The sequence below is a fragment of the Aptenodytes patagonicus genome, chromosome 13 (genome assembly GCF_965638725.1).
Source record: "Aptenodytes patagonicus chromosome 13, bAptPat1.pri.cur, whole genome shotgun sequence".
In the NCBI taxonomy this organism is placed as follows: domain Eukaryota; kingdom Metazoa; phylum Chordata; class Aves; order Sphenisciformes; family Spheniscidae; genus Aptenodytes; species Aptenodytes patagonicus.
The window spans coordinates 2178213-2195432 of NC_134961.1; the positions used below are offsets into that span (position 1 = coordinate 2178213).

At 48.1% G+C, this 17220-nt stretch overlaps 1 protein-coding gene across 1 annotated transcript in view; it reads left to right on the top strand.

Annotated features, from left to right (window-relative positions):
• RAB40C (RAB40C, member RAS oncogene family) overlaps positions 1–17220 on the top strand; it is a 38114-nt gene extending 20894 nt beyond the window's left edge. The window contains exons 4-7 of the mRNA XM_076350841.1: positions 1948–2008; positions 11803–11880; positions 12306–12528; positions 14076–17220. Of these exons, the coding sequence (XP_076206956.1) occupies positions 1948–2008; positions 11803–11880; positions 12306–12528; positions 14076–14356 (643 nt within the window). The 3' untranslated portion in view covers positions 14357–17220. The remainder of the gene's footprint in view (positions 1–1947; positions 2009–11802; positions 11881–12305; positions 12529–14075) is intronic.

Below are 17220 nucleotides of genomic sequence, written 5' to 3' on the forward strand. Positions count from 1 at the left end.
CTGTGTTCCCATACAGCTCTCAATCACTGAGGGAACAGTATTATTTTGGAAGTAATACTGGATTTTCCTGAAATCCTAGGATGAGAAATACAGCCGAGAGAATAGGCAAAGAGGAGAAAAAAATGGGTGAAGCTCTTAGCCCCTACAGAAGCTGGATATTTCTCAATGACTTGAGTAGAAAATTAAAACAAGAGCAGTGAATAGACCTCACAGTTAGTGTCAGTATGGTAAACCCCTGGAGAGCAGGACTTACTGGAGTGACCTGACACTGGGATGGAGACGGGAGAACGCTGCATGGGAGGGGTGACCCCTGCCTTATCTGTCAGCACTGGAGGGAGACCTGGAGTCCTTCTGGCCGAGCTTTGTCTGAGGTTTAACCTGCTGAGAAGCTGCCACAGCAATCCTCTAGATGAAAGGGGAAGGACAGGTAGCCTGCCCCTGTTCTAGGTTTCACCCAGATCTAGTAGGGAATGACACGGGCCCTAAAACATGAAGTTAAATAGCTCCTTTACCAACGCTTGTATCAGGTAACAGGAATGTTAGTAATCTGTGTGAATTGTTAAATAGGAATGAACGCCATGTTCTCAACCTCCAGCAGCATATAGTTTCACAGTTTAATTATACCCCTGCTCTCTGAAGCTGAATGTCCTAATTTTTCTTAAAAAAGAATAGAAGCAGCTAATTTGTCTCTTCTACCTTGTACGTTTATATGTGCTGCTTATATTCTTTTGTCTCTCTTGTAAGATGTCTGTTCTAACATTTCAGCCCCAAGTGTGTGGTTACTTATTGCTTCCCTCCGGAAACCCTCTTCTTTTTATGCTGTAATTCTTGAGCTGGAGAACCAGCACGGAACCTGAAAAGCTGGTAGCATCGGTTTATGATGCCTTAATGTAATCTTTTACCATTACTTTCCTCATACAACCCAATATTTGATTGTCGGGGGAGAAAGAGCACAGACTGTTAGATTAACATCCATGACCAATAGTATGAACCTTGAAAGCTTTAGATCTGAAAGAATGACTGTCCTGAACTTGAGGTCACTGCCTTTTTCATATAGCTGGAGCAAATCTGGGGCTGAGGGATTCATCAGGTTTCTCAGTGGTCGTTAATGTGTCTTTTATGCTGGCCCAGTGAACAGATATGACAAACATAATAACGTGTCTCTGATTACCCTGACGCATTTCAGAATATACCGGTTAAATCAGTGTGCTGGGCTCTGGCTGACTGTCCCAGATGTTCCTGCAGGCACTGAGAGGTGCTGGTAATGTAGTCAAACTTATTTACACCATGTCAAGAGTTGCAGTCAGGACAAGTGATAGTGACTGAATAGCCCCTTATTGTCACAGTGGGCTAGAAATGCCGTTCCTTAGTCCTGTTCCTGAGCTCTCTGTAGGGTATGACCAACCAGGTCTGTCGGAGATCTGGGTATAAAGAGACTTCCTTTCATTTTTGGTTAAAACGTGTTTGGAAAAATAAGTGAAACTAGACAGTGGAAGACAATTCCTCCCATCTTGAGTGGTTATGTTCATTTTACAATAGGTTAGCTGTTCTCCATGACTAGGAGACGTCTGTGGTCTCACTCTCACTTTGAACTCCCGTGGACTGTGGGGAACTAGAGCGAAAATCCTTTGCCCAAGGGAGTAAAATGACTTACATCCTCGTACGTCATAAGGTAGTGCTGAAGCTGAGTTTTGGGTTGTACCTTCTCTGTGGGAAGCACGATGACAGCGAGGACCTCTGGAGTGTGTCTGACTGTAAGGAAAGGTGGTGATGCACCCATTGATTCTTCCCAAAAAACACCGTGCAGAGCCGTTTGGATACCATGCATGTTCTAAAGATCTGACAAGATCAACACTGATTTACTTACTTATTTTAGGTCCAATAGGAGATGTGCAGTATGGGATTCGATTCTCCAAATTTTATAGCTGTAACTTTCCTTTGTTGCAGGGACACATCAGGGCAAGGAAGATTTTGCACCATTTTCAGATCCTACTCTAGAGGAGCCCAGGTAAGTGCTGCTCGCAGTGCTTTGATGGGACACACTTGCTTTTCATTTAGGCTGAATACTTTTCAGGCATTATCTTTCATGCCGTAGTAAAGAGCTCTGAAGAGGAACACATCAGGCATCAAAAGGATGGGATCTGTGTAAATGCCGAGAGGCGCTGCACATCACGTCGTCTTGCTGCCTGCTATTCTGTTTTCATGAAATAATGGGAGAGAGGGGAGTAAATGACAGACTTTCCTAGACCGCTACAGAAAAGGTCTGTTACAGATTATGTTCACTATTAGTTTCTAGAGAAGGGCTGAGAAGATGGGGTTATAGAGGACAAGGCAATTCTAGCTCTAGATCTGCCTTAGCTTTAATGTGGGAGCTCGTACTTTCTGAGGTTTGTCAAATTTGTTTAAATACGACACTGGCTTTCCCAATGGAGTTCTTCCAGTCTGTGTTGCCTTCAAGTCAGTTCCAAAAATAGGGTGGCTCCTACTTGCATGTTTGATGCAGACTTGAAACTAGAGCAGCTCATTTGGATCGTAAAGTATGTTCCTTAAAACATGAGACAGAGCATTACGTTTTGAGTTCCTCCTTTGGGCCCTGCTCCAGAATAGCATCTAGATTCTGAACAGCAGAAAAATCTTGTGCTCCTCTGAAAAATTGCTGTTAGTTAACAGTGCTTTCTTACAGTTTTATACTCATCCTTTTAGTAATGTGACAGGGTCCCTGCAGGATAGTCTTCCTAAGTTAAGTGAACCATTGTGTTTTCCCTTTTGTTTCCAAATTGGAAAACTTTGGAGAAAATTCCTCCTCTCTTAGACACTAAGAGTCGGAAGCTATATATCAACCTGCTGACTGTGCCAGTATCCTGGCAGCTTCCCTGCCTTTGGGAAACTTTGCCACTTTTATTCAAGCTCTTACCCCTATTGCTCTTGGCTTTTTGCTCCTTGTAGCTGTAGACGTTTGCTTTGCTAACTGGTAAAATCCGTCATGCTCTGTTTCTGTAAGACTTCCTGCAAATTCACTTGTGCTGTAGACATGAGAGCGCTTCACCTGGGATGTGCTGTTGATATCTCCTCCGGTGTCTCGTTTATTCTTGTTTGTGCACATCTCTGCTGTTGTGGGGTGGCTTTGAGGCAACTCCTTTGAAGCAGAGGCCAATTTCCTGGTGCTTGCAGAAGTGCAAGGCAAGGAGTGTTGGAGCGTGCCTTCTGCAGTGGAAGAGCACGGGATCTCCCATTCGCATGCTCGGTCCAATGTGTGAGTTTATCTTTAAGCTTACCTCTGCCCTTACTACATTTCAGAAAAATCTGGAGCTCCAATCCTAATATAACCTGTGGGCTTGAGACCATGTCGCTTCCCTCACCCGTTATAAATGAACAGAATCGGTCAGTGTGGTTTTCTGATGACCACATAACTTAGCTTTGGTCAGTCTTTTTCTGAGACGTGCTGTGTCAGATGCCTGAATCAAACTGGGAATAGAAAGTGGCAGGCTTCCCAACTAATGTGTCCAGAAATATCATTTGAGATCTTTTACTCCGGTCTGCAGCATGACCTGCTTTTCCAAACTGCTGTACAGAAGACTTTCTCCCCTTCGTGTAGACTGTGAGCTCCTCAGAGCAAGTGCTGTGTCTCCACAGGGCTGCACCCAGCAGAGCCTGCACCCACATGCCAGAACTCGTAGCTGCTGCCGCCATACAGCGAACTGGGGCAGACAGGAAAGGTGAAATAAGTAGTGATGGGAATACTTGAATTGGATGGAGAGGCAGGTACACACCTGTCTAGAAACTGCCGTGGAGCTGTAAGGCACTTGCACAGTGCAGCCTTTGGGTTCCTGCAGCCTGTTCTCCCTAGACGCTGTGTTTGACACTGGATGCCATAAGGTGTCATGTATCTGGCTGACCTTAAGTTTGAAACTGAAGATTGCTTTTATCTTCCTTTCTCAAAATGAAGTTCTTGACCTTCTTTGCTTTGGAGGCAACATGTTGCCCTTCTGCTGTCTTTATCAGTATTGCTTTAGGAACTCTCACCTGAACATCTGCAAGGCTTGCCTCATCCATCTTATCTGCTTACCCCTCCCAAGGAATCTGTCTGAGAGACGTTCGCAATAAACCTCATCAGCCAGGCAGAGGGACCTTTAATGTGAATGCTTTATTGCCGAATGCTGGGGTACGGAGCTTACTTAGGCAGCAAGGTGTAGCTTACGCCTTGACCTCAAGCCTGTATTCTGCTTGTGCAACAAATCCCTTTTCCAAAGGACTGTTGTGATGCCTCAGTCCTCATCTGCCAAAACAGTCAACCTTTACCCTTAGAAACAACAAAACAGCCCTAAACAGCAAGCCTGCCCAGCAGGAGGAGGGGTAGTTCCCAAGGGAAATTATCTCCACTGCCCTCTGAAAGTGTTCTTGAGACGAGCACAGTGAAAAGTGGGTGCCTCTTGAAGGCTGGTAGCTAGAGTCCTTGTGCACCAGGTGTACACCTTGTTCTCCAGGTGGCTTGGAGTAAAACTTAGATTGGTTTCAGCATCAGGTGATGGGCTCCCATGTGGCGATACAGCAATATTCCTGCATTAGCAGGAATACAGATATTGTCTCAAATAACTCACCGCATCTTTCAATGGAAGAGGAAAGCATCTTAATTTAAACTCTTAATGGTTAACCGAAGCAAGAGGACTGTTTGTTTTGAGTAACAAATGCCTGTGTGACTGCAAGAATGGACTTCAACACCTCCAGTTATTTTCAGTATGCAGAAGCTAACTTCTTCTGGCACAGCCTTAGCATAAAGACAACTTAACCCAGTGTGGTCTCGGGGGGAAAGAGATAAAATGCTCTCGAGTTCTCTTATTTCTTCAAGATGTATTTAATGCTGCGTGCTGTACTGACTTCTTTGCTTCAGCTGTCTGCTTTCCTCTCTTGGTATCATCAGACTTCAAGATTTCTGCTGTAGGAAGCCTGATGCAAATCCAGTTGGAGGCAAGAGAAACAGCTTTTTTTAACCTAACAAGCCAAAAGCTCAGGAAGACTAAATACAGCAGAGAAGCCGAGACACCAGGGTGGGAAAAGCTCTGTTTAAAGTGCAGGGTGATACTTGTACAAGAACAGCTTGGTATAAACTGGCCACGAGCACCTTCACACTGAAAATTAGCAGAAGGTTCTCACTGAGTAGAGGAGCAAGACTCTGGACTGAGCTTCCCGTAAGGAGCACGAGGGGAGCTTGAAGAATGAGTTTCCAAAGAGGACTTGGACAGGTTGGCTGTGAGAGGAGGAGGCTGGCCTCAGCAACCTGACAGCCCTTACATGGGTGACTGAGAACAGGGTGAGTCTATCTGAATAGCCAGTGCTTGAGAGAATACTTGGTATGAAAAGTGCCTTCGGGTAAGGGATGCACACCTGACTTTCCCACACACACCTTACTGTTTCTCAAGTGTAGTGGTAAGAATTGAATCTTCTGAAGTAAACCCTGGAGAGGTTGCAAAGTGGAAAAACAGTCTCCAAATAGGAAGCAGACCTTCTCGGGAGTTTTCCTTTCCCCCACAGCACAGCCTCATGCTTTGCTCAGTCCGGACTTCAGGCTAGTCCCTCCCAGTGAAAGGACTCAATGCCTTCCCCAATTTAGACTCCACACCACTTGCCTAGGTACATAGCCATGTGGCTTTCATGTTTGGCAGGAACTCCTTCCTCTTGAAAACATCTAAAGTAAAATAGCTTCGTTGTCCTTGATGAGCTGGCTTCAGATGAGGACCAGTCCCTTCTTTCAGCCGAGGTGGACCAGCCACGTTTGCCTCAGGATTTGCTGTGAGGATCACAGATCTGTCTTGCCTTCCCTCCCTGCCCTGCCCAGCTGATCTGATCTCATTAGGAGATGCAATGAGCTCTTTGGCTCAAGGTGGAGGCTTGTGGCATACTGGTGTGCCTGGGACCCCCCTCCTCTTCTCGCTTCCCTGAGGTTTGAGTTTCCCTTCTATCGCAGCTGCTTTCATCATCCCTTCCCTCTTAGGGTCTGTTGGGCCTGCAGGTCCTGACCGCATTGCTTCAGAGTCTTGCTTTGGGGCAAAAGAGGAGCAATTGTGTCTGGGATAGCAGAGAGCTGGCCTCTAGGCACTGGTGGAGCAGGGAGAGTGTGCAGGCCACGTCATGGTGACTGCAGGGCCAGGGGAGGGGAGGGATGGAAACCCAGTAGCGTTGCGACCTGCAGAACAAACTCAGGGAGTCTGGAGCTTGCTGTGTTGTAGAAGGACTTTTATATTAATTGTCACAGTGTAGCATATGGTGAAAGGCATTTAGTGACGCTTAAAGGTGCTTCAGAAATCGTTCATTTTGCTCTTGGACTTCTGCTGTTTGACTTTTTCTGCTTGGCTTTAAGGTCTCAATCATACTGACAGCAGAGCTGGCACACCAGTCTCAACTGTTGGGTGCAGCTGTGGCTCTTCTGGCTGCTGTGAGCAAATGCAAGCTATTCCAAGAGTCATCACAGGGGAGAAAGAGGGTTGTGGTGGCGCTTTCTGATCTAGCAAGGAAGAAGCAGTGCTAGTATGATTCCTGATGTCCTCATGTGCCAGTGATTTAAACTGTTTCTGGAAATGTGGCTTGCCAACTCTTCCCAGTCAGTGTGATACAGAAGGTCCTTCATGAATAGTTTCAGACCGTCTACAGGAAGCTATAATCAACATTCAAAAATGCTCCCATCTTACAGCAAAGCTGCAGCCCTAACGGAATAATGAATATTGTTGAGTTCTGCTTAGGCAGGCGATTTGAGTAGCTGCTGTTTATCCTGTTCAGGGCTGCTTAGTATGCAGGAAGGTGATGGCTTTTTTGGCAGCTCAGCAGGCTCTGAGATGTAGGCTCTGCTCTACCTTATGGCTTTCTTGGTTGCTGCAAATACCTTACCTGCCTCAGGTCATTTTGATGGGGTTGTCCAGCTGCTGGAGGAGTCTGCCCTGCCTGCCAAAATGTTTGTCAAAAGCTCAGTGATAAATAAACCCCCCAGTGTGGTATGCTATTGGGAAATGGCTTGGCAGCAGGTGTAATTGCCCATGAGCCAAGGTCTGAGGTGCCAGCTGGAAAGCCATGACCAAACGTAGCTCTGAAAGAGCAGGCAGGAGAGACAAAATGTTCTGGTTGCCATCAGCGTTGGATCTTTGTTTATGGTTTACTTTGTCCTGTGGGCCAGAGAAATCCAGTCGGGGTGGTCTTCCAGGCTTCTTCAGCAACAGCTTTTTTCCGTCGGTGGAGAATAGCAGCGCGTGACGCTTTCCTGGCCGCCCTGTCATCTGCCTGCACTGAGCTGAAGTCTTTGGCAGTCGTGCGAGCGCTTGCTTCCCCCTGGCCGTGTTCGTGCGTGCTTGTGCGAGTGGCTGGAGATCCAGCTCCTAAAGCATCTGAGAAGCCTTTTTGGAGAAGTCTGCTTTGCACTAATGGGTGAGCATGCTGCTTCTCTCTCACCTTTAAAAGCTTATTGCTTATAAGCCTGGTCTAAACCTGTGGCAAGCAGACAGGGATGATACGTTTGTTTGTTTTTTTTCCCCTTGGTTATGTGGACAGATCTTTGTGTAAGCTCCTGCTGAAAACAAGTTTAGGTTTTGGCAGAGTAAGTGTCCACATGTGCTGCTAGATACAATAACAGATGATCTCTGTGTTCCTTGTTCACTATGCGACATACTCGTGTGGAAATTTCTGTCACCGGTGTGCTTAGGGTCGTGCCAATCCCAGTAGCATGGAACAAAAACAGAGTGGCAATGAACTTCAAAAATCAATTGTGAAAAGACCCGAGACAGGTCTGGGGATGAGTCCAGTCATCTTCCACCTCACACAGAAGCCTGTAGGCAGGTTGAGAAGAAAAAGAAGAAAGGCTGTTGGAGGGTTGGTGAGGGCTCCAGAATATCCTTGATCAAGAACCTGAGGGTGCAGCTTTTCACTTCATGCTGTGGGAACCTGGGGTATGTAACACTTACAGAGGTGCTTTGTGAAACTAAAAGTTGAGAGGTATGGAAATATTATGGTGTTGACAACCATCTGGGCACTTAGAGGACAATTTAGGCTGTGAATGGGAAACTGTTCATTTGTCTAGTTGAGTAAATTAAAATTCTGTGCACATTATTCCAAAGGAGACTTTTTTAAAAAAATTCAAAAAACCCAACAGATCTTACTTGGAACTGTCTACAGAAATGGAGCCAGCTCCCTGCCTGTGTGTATGTCTGTGTACTGTTCTCTCTAGGGGAGAAAATGCTAATGACAAAGTGTATTTGAGATATGTGCTCTAGAAACGTGGTGTCTGGAGCATGCCAGCGCTACTTGGAAGCAGTATGAGGTTATCTGGCAGCACCATGAGCTGGCCAGAGGCTTTTAAGACTGCTTCCTCCATCTTCTGCTGAGTTACAGTAAAGCTGGTCTTAATACCCACACTGGGGAGGATGGGGACAGAAGCAAGACGTTAGACAACTTGGCCTTGGTGTCTTTTGACCTTTGGGAAGCTTTACGTGACAATCTTAACTCTAAACGTGCATGCATGGAGCTGTGTTATGACGTGGAGGGTAAGCTGGCAGACAGTGTGTTGTCTCTTGCATTTAGATATCGTGATCTTGACCTTCTACTCTGCTCCTGAGAACTTGGGTCTACATTTTTTTGCTGATGTTTTATCCTTATTCCTATTTAAAGAAGATCCAGGCTGCAGCTGCCAGCAAGCTTAAAAACTCTCATCCTAGAGCATATTTCTGGCAGAAGCGGTCTTGACAAACTAGGTCTTGGGTCTGTTTCTCTTGGCTAAAGGAACTTGTCAATCCAGAAATAAAATAAGTAGACTTTATTTAACTTGCTGGCAGTTTGACTTGGAAGGGGGTCATCAAACTTTTTGCTTTGTTATTTCCTGACTCTCATTCATTCACACATGCAGCCTTGGAAGCTCGAAGTCAAAACAAATATAACAAAAAATGAAAAGAAAGCTCAGAGTCTCTTTTTTTTTTTTTTTTTTAAATGTACTTAAAATGTGATGTATCCTGGTATTTCTTGATTTGGATTCTTGAAAAGCGGTATCTTTGCTTTTGTGGATTATGGAACATTATTACTTCCTTTTTATTTTTTCCTATCTAAACCTAGGAGAAACTGATTCTCTCCTCCAAAACAAAAACAACTTCCAATTTTCTGAGTATGAAGTTTTTTGACTTTTCTAGAAATGACACTGCAAAAAATTGTGGACTCTAGACATGAACCCTAAACTTTCCTTGGAGGAAACTGAAGATGTATCTGCTCCCCCCACCCCACACATGCTTCTGCAATTATGAAAACTCATCGTCAGGTCCCTCAGAACAACCTCAAACCCAAATTTTGAAGGGCTCGCTCTTCATGCTGGGCTATCAGACATGAAAACCAACCCACCACACATGACTTGCCTTTTGTACCCCCTCCAGTTCTTTTTTTTTGTGTACGTTTGAGCCTTTCTGCAAATGGTACAAATGCAGAGGTACAGATGTTGGAGGGCCAGCGAGGACAGAAAAAGCAAGCTTTGCCTGGAAAGCGACTGCCCAGGATGGAAATGCTGTGCAATGAGGTTGGGGATAAAGCTCAAGAATCGGAACTGTTCTGACCAAGACTTTTAAAAACGATAAAATTGGGCAGGCTTTGTAAGAGCTGCTTATTCTGAGAGAGCTTTGAGAGAAAGGCAAACAACGTCGAGGCACACCCAGCGTGCTCGGAGAAAGGCTGCTTTTCCAAGTGGGTGGAACACTTTGAGTGCCAGCTCAAGACATGACTTATTATGAGGATTCAAGTGCCTTTGTGGCTCAGATGCCCTGGCGTTTATCATTCCCATGTGCTCCAGATCGCATGCTGATGATTATTTTTTCATAAACTTGAGGTATATTACATACACGGCTTCTGTACAGGCTTCCTCCTGTTCATCACGGGCTTTGGCAGCAGCAAATATTGTAAAGCTGTGTTTCAGGAGGACTGGGTAGTTTGTCTTTCCCATCTGTGTAGTGGATCTTCCATTTCAATGAATAGAGGAGCAACTCCACTGGTATGTGAGGGTGCTTGATAGTCTCTGACTTGTACCAGGACAGATGCTAGGCAGTTTGTCAGCTCCCCCCTTCACTGCGCTCTCTCTAGGCATCTCCCAGGGAGGACTAGGCTGCCAGATGAGACTTTCCTTTGCCATCTTAAGATCTCTTTTGCTTGCACTGGGGACTTGCTGTAGGGGCGGCTGTTCCTGGAGGATACCCCTGATTCAGAGAAGACTGGTTCTGCTGAGCTTGCTGCTAAATGATCTGTTATTCTGGAGTCTAGCTCGGGCTGGTTTGTTTTGCCCTTAGCTTAATCTTACTGCTGCTGGGTTATCTTTCATCCAGCGCTGTGTTCCCAGCTGGGGTGCCTCCTCTCGCAGTGCGAGATCATCTGTTTCTCCGTAGTTCCCATTTCAGGACATCTTCAGTTGTGCTTCTGTGAAGTAACCTTGAAGTTGCCTGTTGTCACCTGAAATGTCCTTGTTTGCAAAGAAAAGAGAGGCAAAAAGTCAGAAAAATAACGGGAGAGTTGCAGAAAGGCTGCTGCTTAAGACAATTCTCTAAATGCTGTATGTGCCCAGCTGGTACCGAGAGGCAGCTCCTGATGCGTTGACTTGTGTGCCTGCAGGGCCGTGCGTAGCCTACTTTCCTTGTGTCTGTCCTCAGAAATACTTTGATTCAAGAAAAGCTCGCTGTTAAAAGAGTTGCTGTGGACCTTGAGTGGTAGCTAGCAGTCTGGTCGTGGTCCTGAGTCCTGCTAGCTGGGCTCAGGGCGAGGGTAGAGACCCTCCAGGGTGCTGCTCCGTGTCGTCACGGCTGCAGGCACAAACTTTCCTGCCTTGAGTTGTGCCTGTCCTGGTTGCCAGCATCATTGTCCTGCACCTTGAGAGGTGACTGGGAAATGAGTCGTGGATGTGGGTAGTGTTTAGGGAAGATGGATGTGGGCCTGAAGATGCAGTAGGTACCTCTCTTTCCAGAAGAAAGGGCAGGGGGAAAGGTCCTTCAGTGGGACCTTTGATCTGACCCTCTGGGGTTTGGCAGCATCGCTGTACTGTATTTGTTCTCTGACAGTGCAGCAGTGACAATTAGCAACACCAGCTGCCTTCAGCAAAGCCCAGCGTGGATCCCGGTCATGAGATCTGTCCTCCAGAGGTGCTGTGTTGCTTATTGGCATCACTCAGCTTCTTCCCCGCCAGCAGAGGGACAGACAGGTTCTGGAGAGGGAAAACATGCTGAAGATGGGTGTGCTTTATTAGCTTCGTCATGTTCTGCTACCGTCCTACCACTGAATGCATAAGGGGAAAAGAAAAAGACTTGTTTCTGCCTCAGTGAGTTTGTATCACATTTGTGATGGCAGGAGGTTGTGTTTTGCACAGCCTCGCTCCTCCGGATGCACAGTCACCAAGGCAGTTCCTCCTCCTTCGTAGAGACTGCTGCTTTGGAAATTATTTGGGGGGTATTTAGTTGAAGATGTCCCTGCCCACAGCAGGGGGGTCGGACTAATGACCTTTAGAGGTCCCTTCCAACCCAAACTATTCTATGATTCTATGTCCAAGCCAAAACAGGAGTAAAACCTTCCCTGGGTTTTACTCAGGGAAGTAGAACCTTCCCCAGGTTTTACTCAGTCTGGGACCCAGTTAGTACAGACCTGTCATCTCAATTTTTGCCCTAGCAAGCACACAAATAATGCAGCTGGAGCAATGTTTTGCCCCTTAGCTTTTTGGTTTCTGCATATGGAGGTGGTCTTTCAGGTGTGTCTCCCTTTCAGTTTGCCTACTATGGAACTTCCTGATTGCTCCTGATTTTCTTCCACCAGGGAATTCTCTTGGTGTACGACATCACTAATCGCTGGTCCTTCGATGGGATAGACCGATGGATAAAGGAAATAGATGAGGTAAGTTGAATGGAAGAACATGTGCAGTGGTCTATAGCAAAAATCCGTGGAGGTGCCACCTCTGATATGGGGACAAGAATGGCTCTGCTATGGAGAGGAAATGATGGCAGTCTGCTAATAAGCAAAGCAAGGGGATAAGTGTCTGCCCTCCACGTCTGTATAAATCCGGAGTAGTAGGAAAGGGCTTGGGAATGGCCAAGAAAGATAGGAAGGTTCCTTCTAAGAAGGTTCCCTCTAAAATGGACTGTAGAGGGGATAAATTAGTCTTCCTCACCATGTAGTGCTGGTTTTGGCAGTCCCTCTCGGTCACAGAGCAGTTTCTATTTCTTTGCCCTTCACTGCTGTTGCAGCTAAGCAGAGTTCTGGTTGTAGGCTGCTCTTACTAAGGTCAAGCCATGATTTCTCCACTTTGTTCCTTTTTTCAGCATGCCCCCGGTGTCCCTCGGATCCTGGTGGGAAACAGGCTTCACCTCGCCTTCAAGCGGCAGGTGCCAACAGAGCAGGCCCGGGCTTACGCGGAGAAGAACTGCATGACGTTTTTCGAGGTCAGCCCCCTGTGCAACTTCAATGTCATAGAGTCCTTCACGGAGTTGTCCCGTATCGTCCTCATGCGGCACGGCATGGAGAAGATCTGGAGACCCAACAGAGGTCAGTAGTGAGGAAGATGCTCCATGTGGGAAAGGCATGAGAGCTATCTGGGCTGAAATCGAGGATTAGGACTCACTGCCTAGGTGGGAGGTGTGTTTATTAGTAATTGTGGGATCGGAAAGCACCTGACGTGGAGAAATGCCTCGGGTCAGACAAGCTGAAGCTGAGCCACAACAAGCTGCCTGTACTAGCGCAGGAACCCGGCGGGCAGCAGTGAGGGATGGGCAGCTCCAGAAGGCAGTTCAGCATGTCTAGGATCTGAATTGCTCCAGGGCATCCTACACCTCTCCACTTAGTCTGGATGAGGCTGAGGGCAATTAAGCTCACAACTTGAAAGTACTTCAATCAAATGGCTGTGTGGGATGAATCCAAGCATAAGCATCTCTGTCCTTACTCTTGCCTGAGCCTGTGTCTCCTGTTTTGGAGAGACGTGAAGAGAATGAGCCCAAGGAGCTGAAAGGGACTAAATCACATCCCTGCTGTCGGCACGGAGCAGTGGGCTGGGGTATTCCTTATATCCAGGCACATGTGCTGCAGTGTGGCAAACTGCGAGCAGAGACCATGTTACATCTCAGCCTGTTGCGTTTGAAGCAAAATAGTCTTAAGTCCCACGTTCCTGGCTGGAGGTAGCAGTGTGCCCCACTGGCAGTCTGAGCAGCAGGAGATTTGTACTCCGGGGGTGACTTGCCTTCATATGGATCCTCAGCTCCTGCTCATGAGGGAGGGAGAATCCTGTTTGCCAGCCCCAGTCACCAAATTATCTGCCAGGGCTTCTGCCCCTGACCTGCCTGCCGTGCCGCTGTCTCCAGCTTGTGGAAGGATGGAGAGCAGGAGCTGGGCTGCATTCGTAGACCTCTTCTGAACCTCTTCCAGAGGCAGGACTTGTAACTGCTGCCTGCTTGGGAACAGCAGCGTGGCTTTCGCGGCAGGCTGGAGGTGAAAGCGTGCCCTCGTGTGGCCGCTTGCTGGGAAATCCCCCCCAAGCAGACTTCCCAAAGCAGGCTCACATGATGTACGCTGAGCTGAGAGGACGCTGGGAAGCCTGAAAGGGCAGAGCCTTCTTCTGGCTTGGTGGGATCTCTGTTGTTGCAGGCACTCTGCAGAGAGCTGGCCCCCGTGGCTGCTGCTCCCCAAGCAGGTCCCAAGTGAGACTGTCCTGCTCCGGGGCTTGCTGACCCTGTTGCCTCCTTCCCTGGGCATGTCCTTCTGGTTGCCAAACGATGCCCTGAAAAGCCAAGTGTCTGGCAGGAGTGTGAGCAAGGCACTGCCTGCCCCGGGCGCTGTGCGGAGAGGAGGGGTGGCGGAGTCTAAGCCCCGCGTTGACACCAAAGCTGGGGTGTCGCAAAGCAGTAACCTCTAAGGCAGAGCTTAGAGTTTCCCAAGCTTTTGTCCTAACTAATCTGCTCCCTGTTCAAGGCTCCTATGCAATCATTATTAGCTTCTCTCCCCAAAGGAGCAGGAACTGCGCAGCATAAGGAATAGTTGTAGGGAGAAGGCAGCCCTTGAAATCTCTTGGCCCTTGACCGTCTGGTCTTTTCTCCCACCAGTGTTTAGCTTACAGGACCTGTGCTGCCGAGCCATCGTTTCCTGCACCCCAGTCCACCTCATCGACAAGCTGCCGTTGCCTGTCACCATCAAGAGTCACCTGAAATCCTTCTCGATGGCCAATGGGATGAACGCGGTGATGATGCACGGCCGGTCGTATTCCTTGGCCAGCAGCGGGGGTGGGAGCAGCAGCAAAGGTAACAGCTTGAAGAGATCCAAATCTATTCGTCCACCCCAGAGCCCCCCACAGAACTGCTCACGCAACAACTGCAAGATCTCTTAGCAGGATGGACGCGCCGTGAGCTTCTAACGTATCCACACCCACCCACCGATGTACAGCTGTTTGCACACTTAACCCTTTTCGACTGGATCCTTTCGGATGGGCCGCGGTTGGTTTTTTTTTCCAATGGCACGCACAAGCGTTGGGAATGTGCTCACATTTTGGCTTCACATACGAAGCGTGGTGCTGGCTGGATCTCGCAGCGCTGGCAGGGAGAGGACTCTGCCAAGTGACCCTCCAAGAATGCTTTGGGCTTTGCCTGTCGGCCTGGGGTGGAAAATTCAGCAGCTGCCGGGTTGGGGAGGGGGGAAGGGGAAAAAGCTCATCCAGTCTCAATGGAGAAATGGATTTAATGGAAGATTGAGAGGCTTAAGGGAGTAGGCAAGGAGAGTCTGTGCTGCAACTTTAACTCTTGGACTCCTGAACAGGTTGCTGGTGCAATAGTGATCATTGGATGTAGAAAAAAAAGAAACGGGGATAGGGGACTAATGACAGTTTTCACCGGGATGTTAACCTGCTGTTGCCAAAAACAAAGAAGAAAAGGCGAGAGTTGGCCAATTGGAAAGGGGAAGGAAGCAGTCTGCTTGCCTTCGTCGTTTATTTATGTAAATATTATACATATATATATATATATCACTTGTTTTTAAGTGTTTTTTTTTTTTAAGAAGCAGTCAGGGAAAATTTTATGCAGCCATGTAAATACAAGCACTGGATTAACTTTCCCAGTGTCAGCAAAAGGGGAGAAGTGGAGGATTTTCCGACGAAAATATACAAATGCTTTAAGAGACTTTCAATCACCACCTGGGCTTGTGCTGGGTTGTTTGTTTTTTTTTTTTTTTTTAAATACTACATATGCAGAAGGAAAGAACGATTCATGTGTAACATACCCCAAGCTGCTTTATTCCGATCATTCCCTAAAACTTGTGAGTGCCGAAGGCAGGGTGGGATGGAAGTGGATCAAGGGGCAGAGCGGAGAGGCCAGGGTCTTGGGGGTTTGTTTTCGGCCTCTGAGGTCAGACCGATGCCTTGCTTGCTTTGCACCTTCTGATGCGCGGCTGATCAGGGACTGAGGAGGAGAGGACGGAAGCATCGCGCCTGAAGCAGAGGGGAAAGCGCTGAATTTGTCCCTTATTGCTGCAAAGCCTCGGCTGTCGCTTCCAGAGCCCTCCATCCTCGACACAGCCCTCTGGACCCTGACACACCACCCCGTGTGACAGCCCTCGAGTCCTGGCTGCTTCTTGCTTTGCTTTTCCAAAGACGTTCTGCCTGAGCTGGCGCTGCTGCGGCTCCTCCTGGATGAAAGTGGGGAAAGGACAGAAGCAGCTTTTCCCACTGGAGCATGAAGGAGCAGGGATTGGGAAGGCGAGAGAGGTTTGTGTGGGGAAACAGCAGACCCCAGCCCCCAGATCCCATCGTGGCGAATGCGCTCAGCTCTCGTGGCAGCGCCAGGAAATTGGGAAAGCAAACTGCTTTGCTCTGTAGGACCGCTCCCGGATTTTAGAGGGGCATGCGTGCTCAGCGGCAAGAGCTTGAGATGTGCATGTGCCGTGGTAGAAGATCCTGTGTCAAGCAAGGGCATGTGCTTCCCTGGCTTCGTCCCATGGCTGAGCTGTGCTGGAAATTCACCTGGAAACTTAGAAATAACACCTAGCCCTTATTGCAAAAGCTAAGCGGGGCTTGGCAGTGGGACTAAGCCGTGTCGACAGATTCTTGTAGGTGGCCAGGACGTGTAGATTGTGAGTAGCATGGTAGAAAGTGAACTGCTTTTCCTTGTGCTGGGCGGGTCTCTTCCTCAGCGAGGAGCCCAGCCGGTACAGTGCTGCCATCTTCCTCCTGGTGTTAGTATCTCCTCAAGGCCTGGGCTCGCCCGTCTCCCCCTGGCTCAGCAGCTTGCTGCATTGCATGGGCAGAATGAAGCCGCAGCAGCTCCTGCGTGGCTGACGGACCCGCTTTGTTCAGGCAGCAGGCAGGGGCGCATCCCTCCACGGGGGACATCTCCTTTCCCTTGCTTCTGAGCCGACCTGGGAGGTGAAGGAGCCTTCCCCCTCCCCGCTCTGTAGAACAAAATACAGTACAGGGGTAGGTCTCTTGGCTCGTCTCTAGCGTGCTTTATTGCCCAGCTCAAATGAGCGAGGAGAGAATTAAACCCCAGGCAGATGGAGGGGGGAGGAGAATCCTTTGTAGTGGTGGTTTGGCTCAAGAGCAAAGCCGCAGCCGAGCTCAGCGCGGTGGCGCAGAGGCCGGGGGATTTCGAGAACCTGTCTGGGATGGCTGGCACCTGTTTCCCATCACTTAACACACAGCAGAAGACAATCGCTGGCTCAGCAGCCCGGGGATATACAGCCAACAGGTGATGCGCCCCGGCACCGCAAAAGTGACTTCTCCTGGAAAACATCATCCGGGCACCGCGGGGCACCTTCGCCGGGCTGCTCCCGGGCACCGGTGTGCGGGGTGAAGAGGGACGAAGGTTTCCTTCCTGAAATCACAAAGCTGCTGCATGTCTAGAAAAACTTGATGTACCTCTGCTTGGTTTGGCTTTGCCACGCGTGACACCTCCCCACGCCTTTTTCCTTGCGGTTGATTTTTTTTTTTCACCCTACAAGTTCTCAACAGATCCTGTCCAGAGTGAGGATGAAAGATTTACCTGGAGCTTTTTTTTTTTTTTTTTATTTAAAAGGAAAAGATTCTTACATCTGATGTCAACACTAGTCTGTAGCTGCTCTCCAACACTTGTACCATTCCTGAGTTGTTTTTTTGGACTATCCTTTTATTTTTTTATTCCTTTGTACAGTCAATGTTGTTCAACTGATTATACATGGTTTTGTTTTGTATAAATTAAAGTGGTTTTTTTTGTTTTGAACTACCAA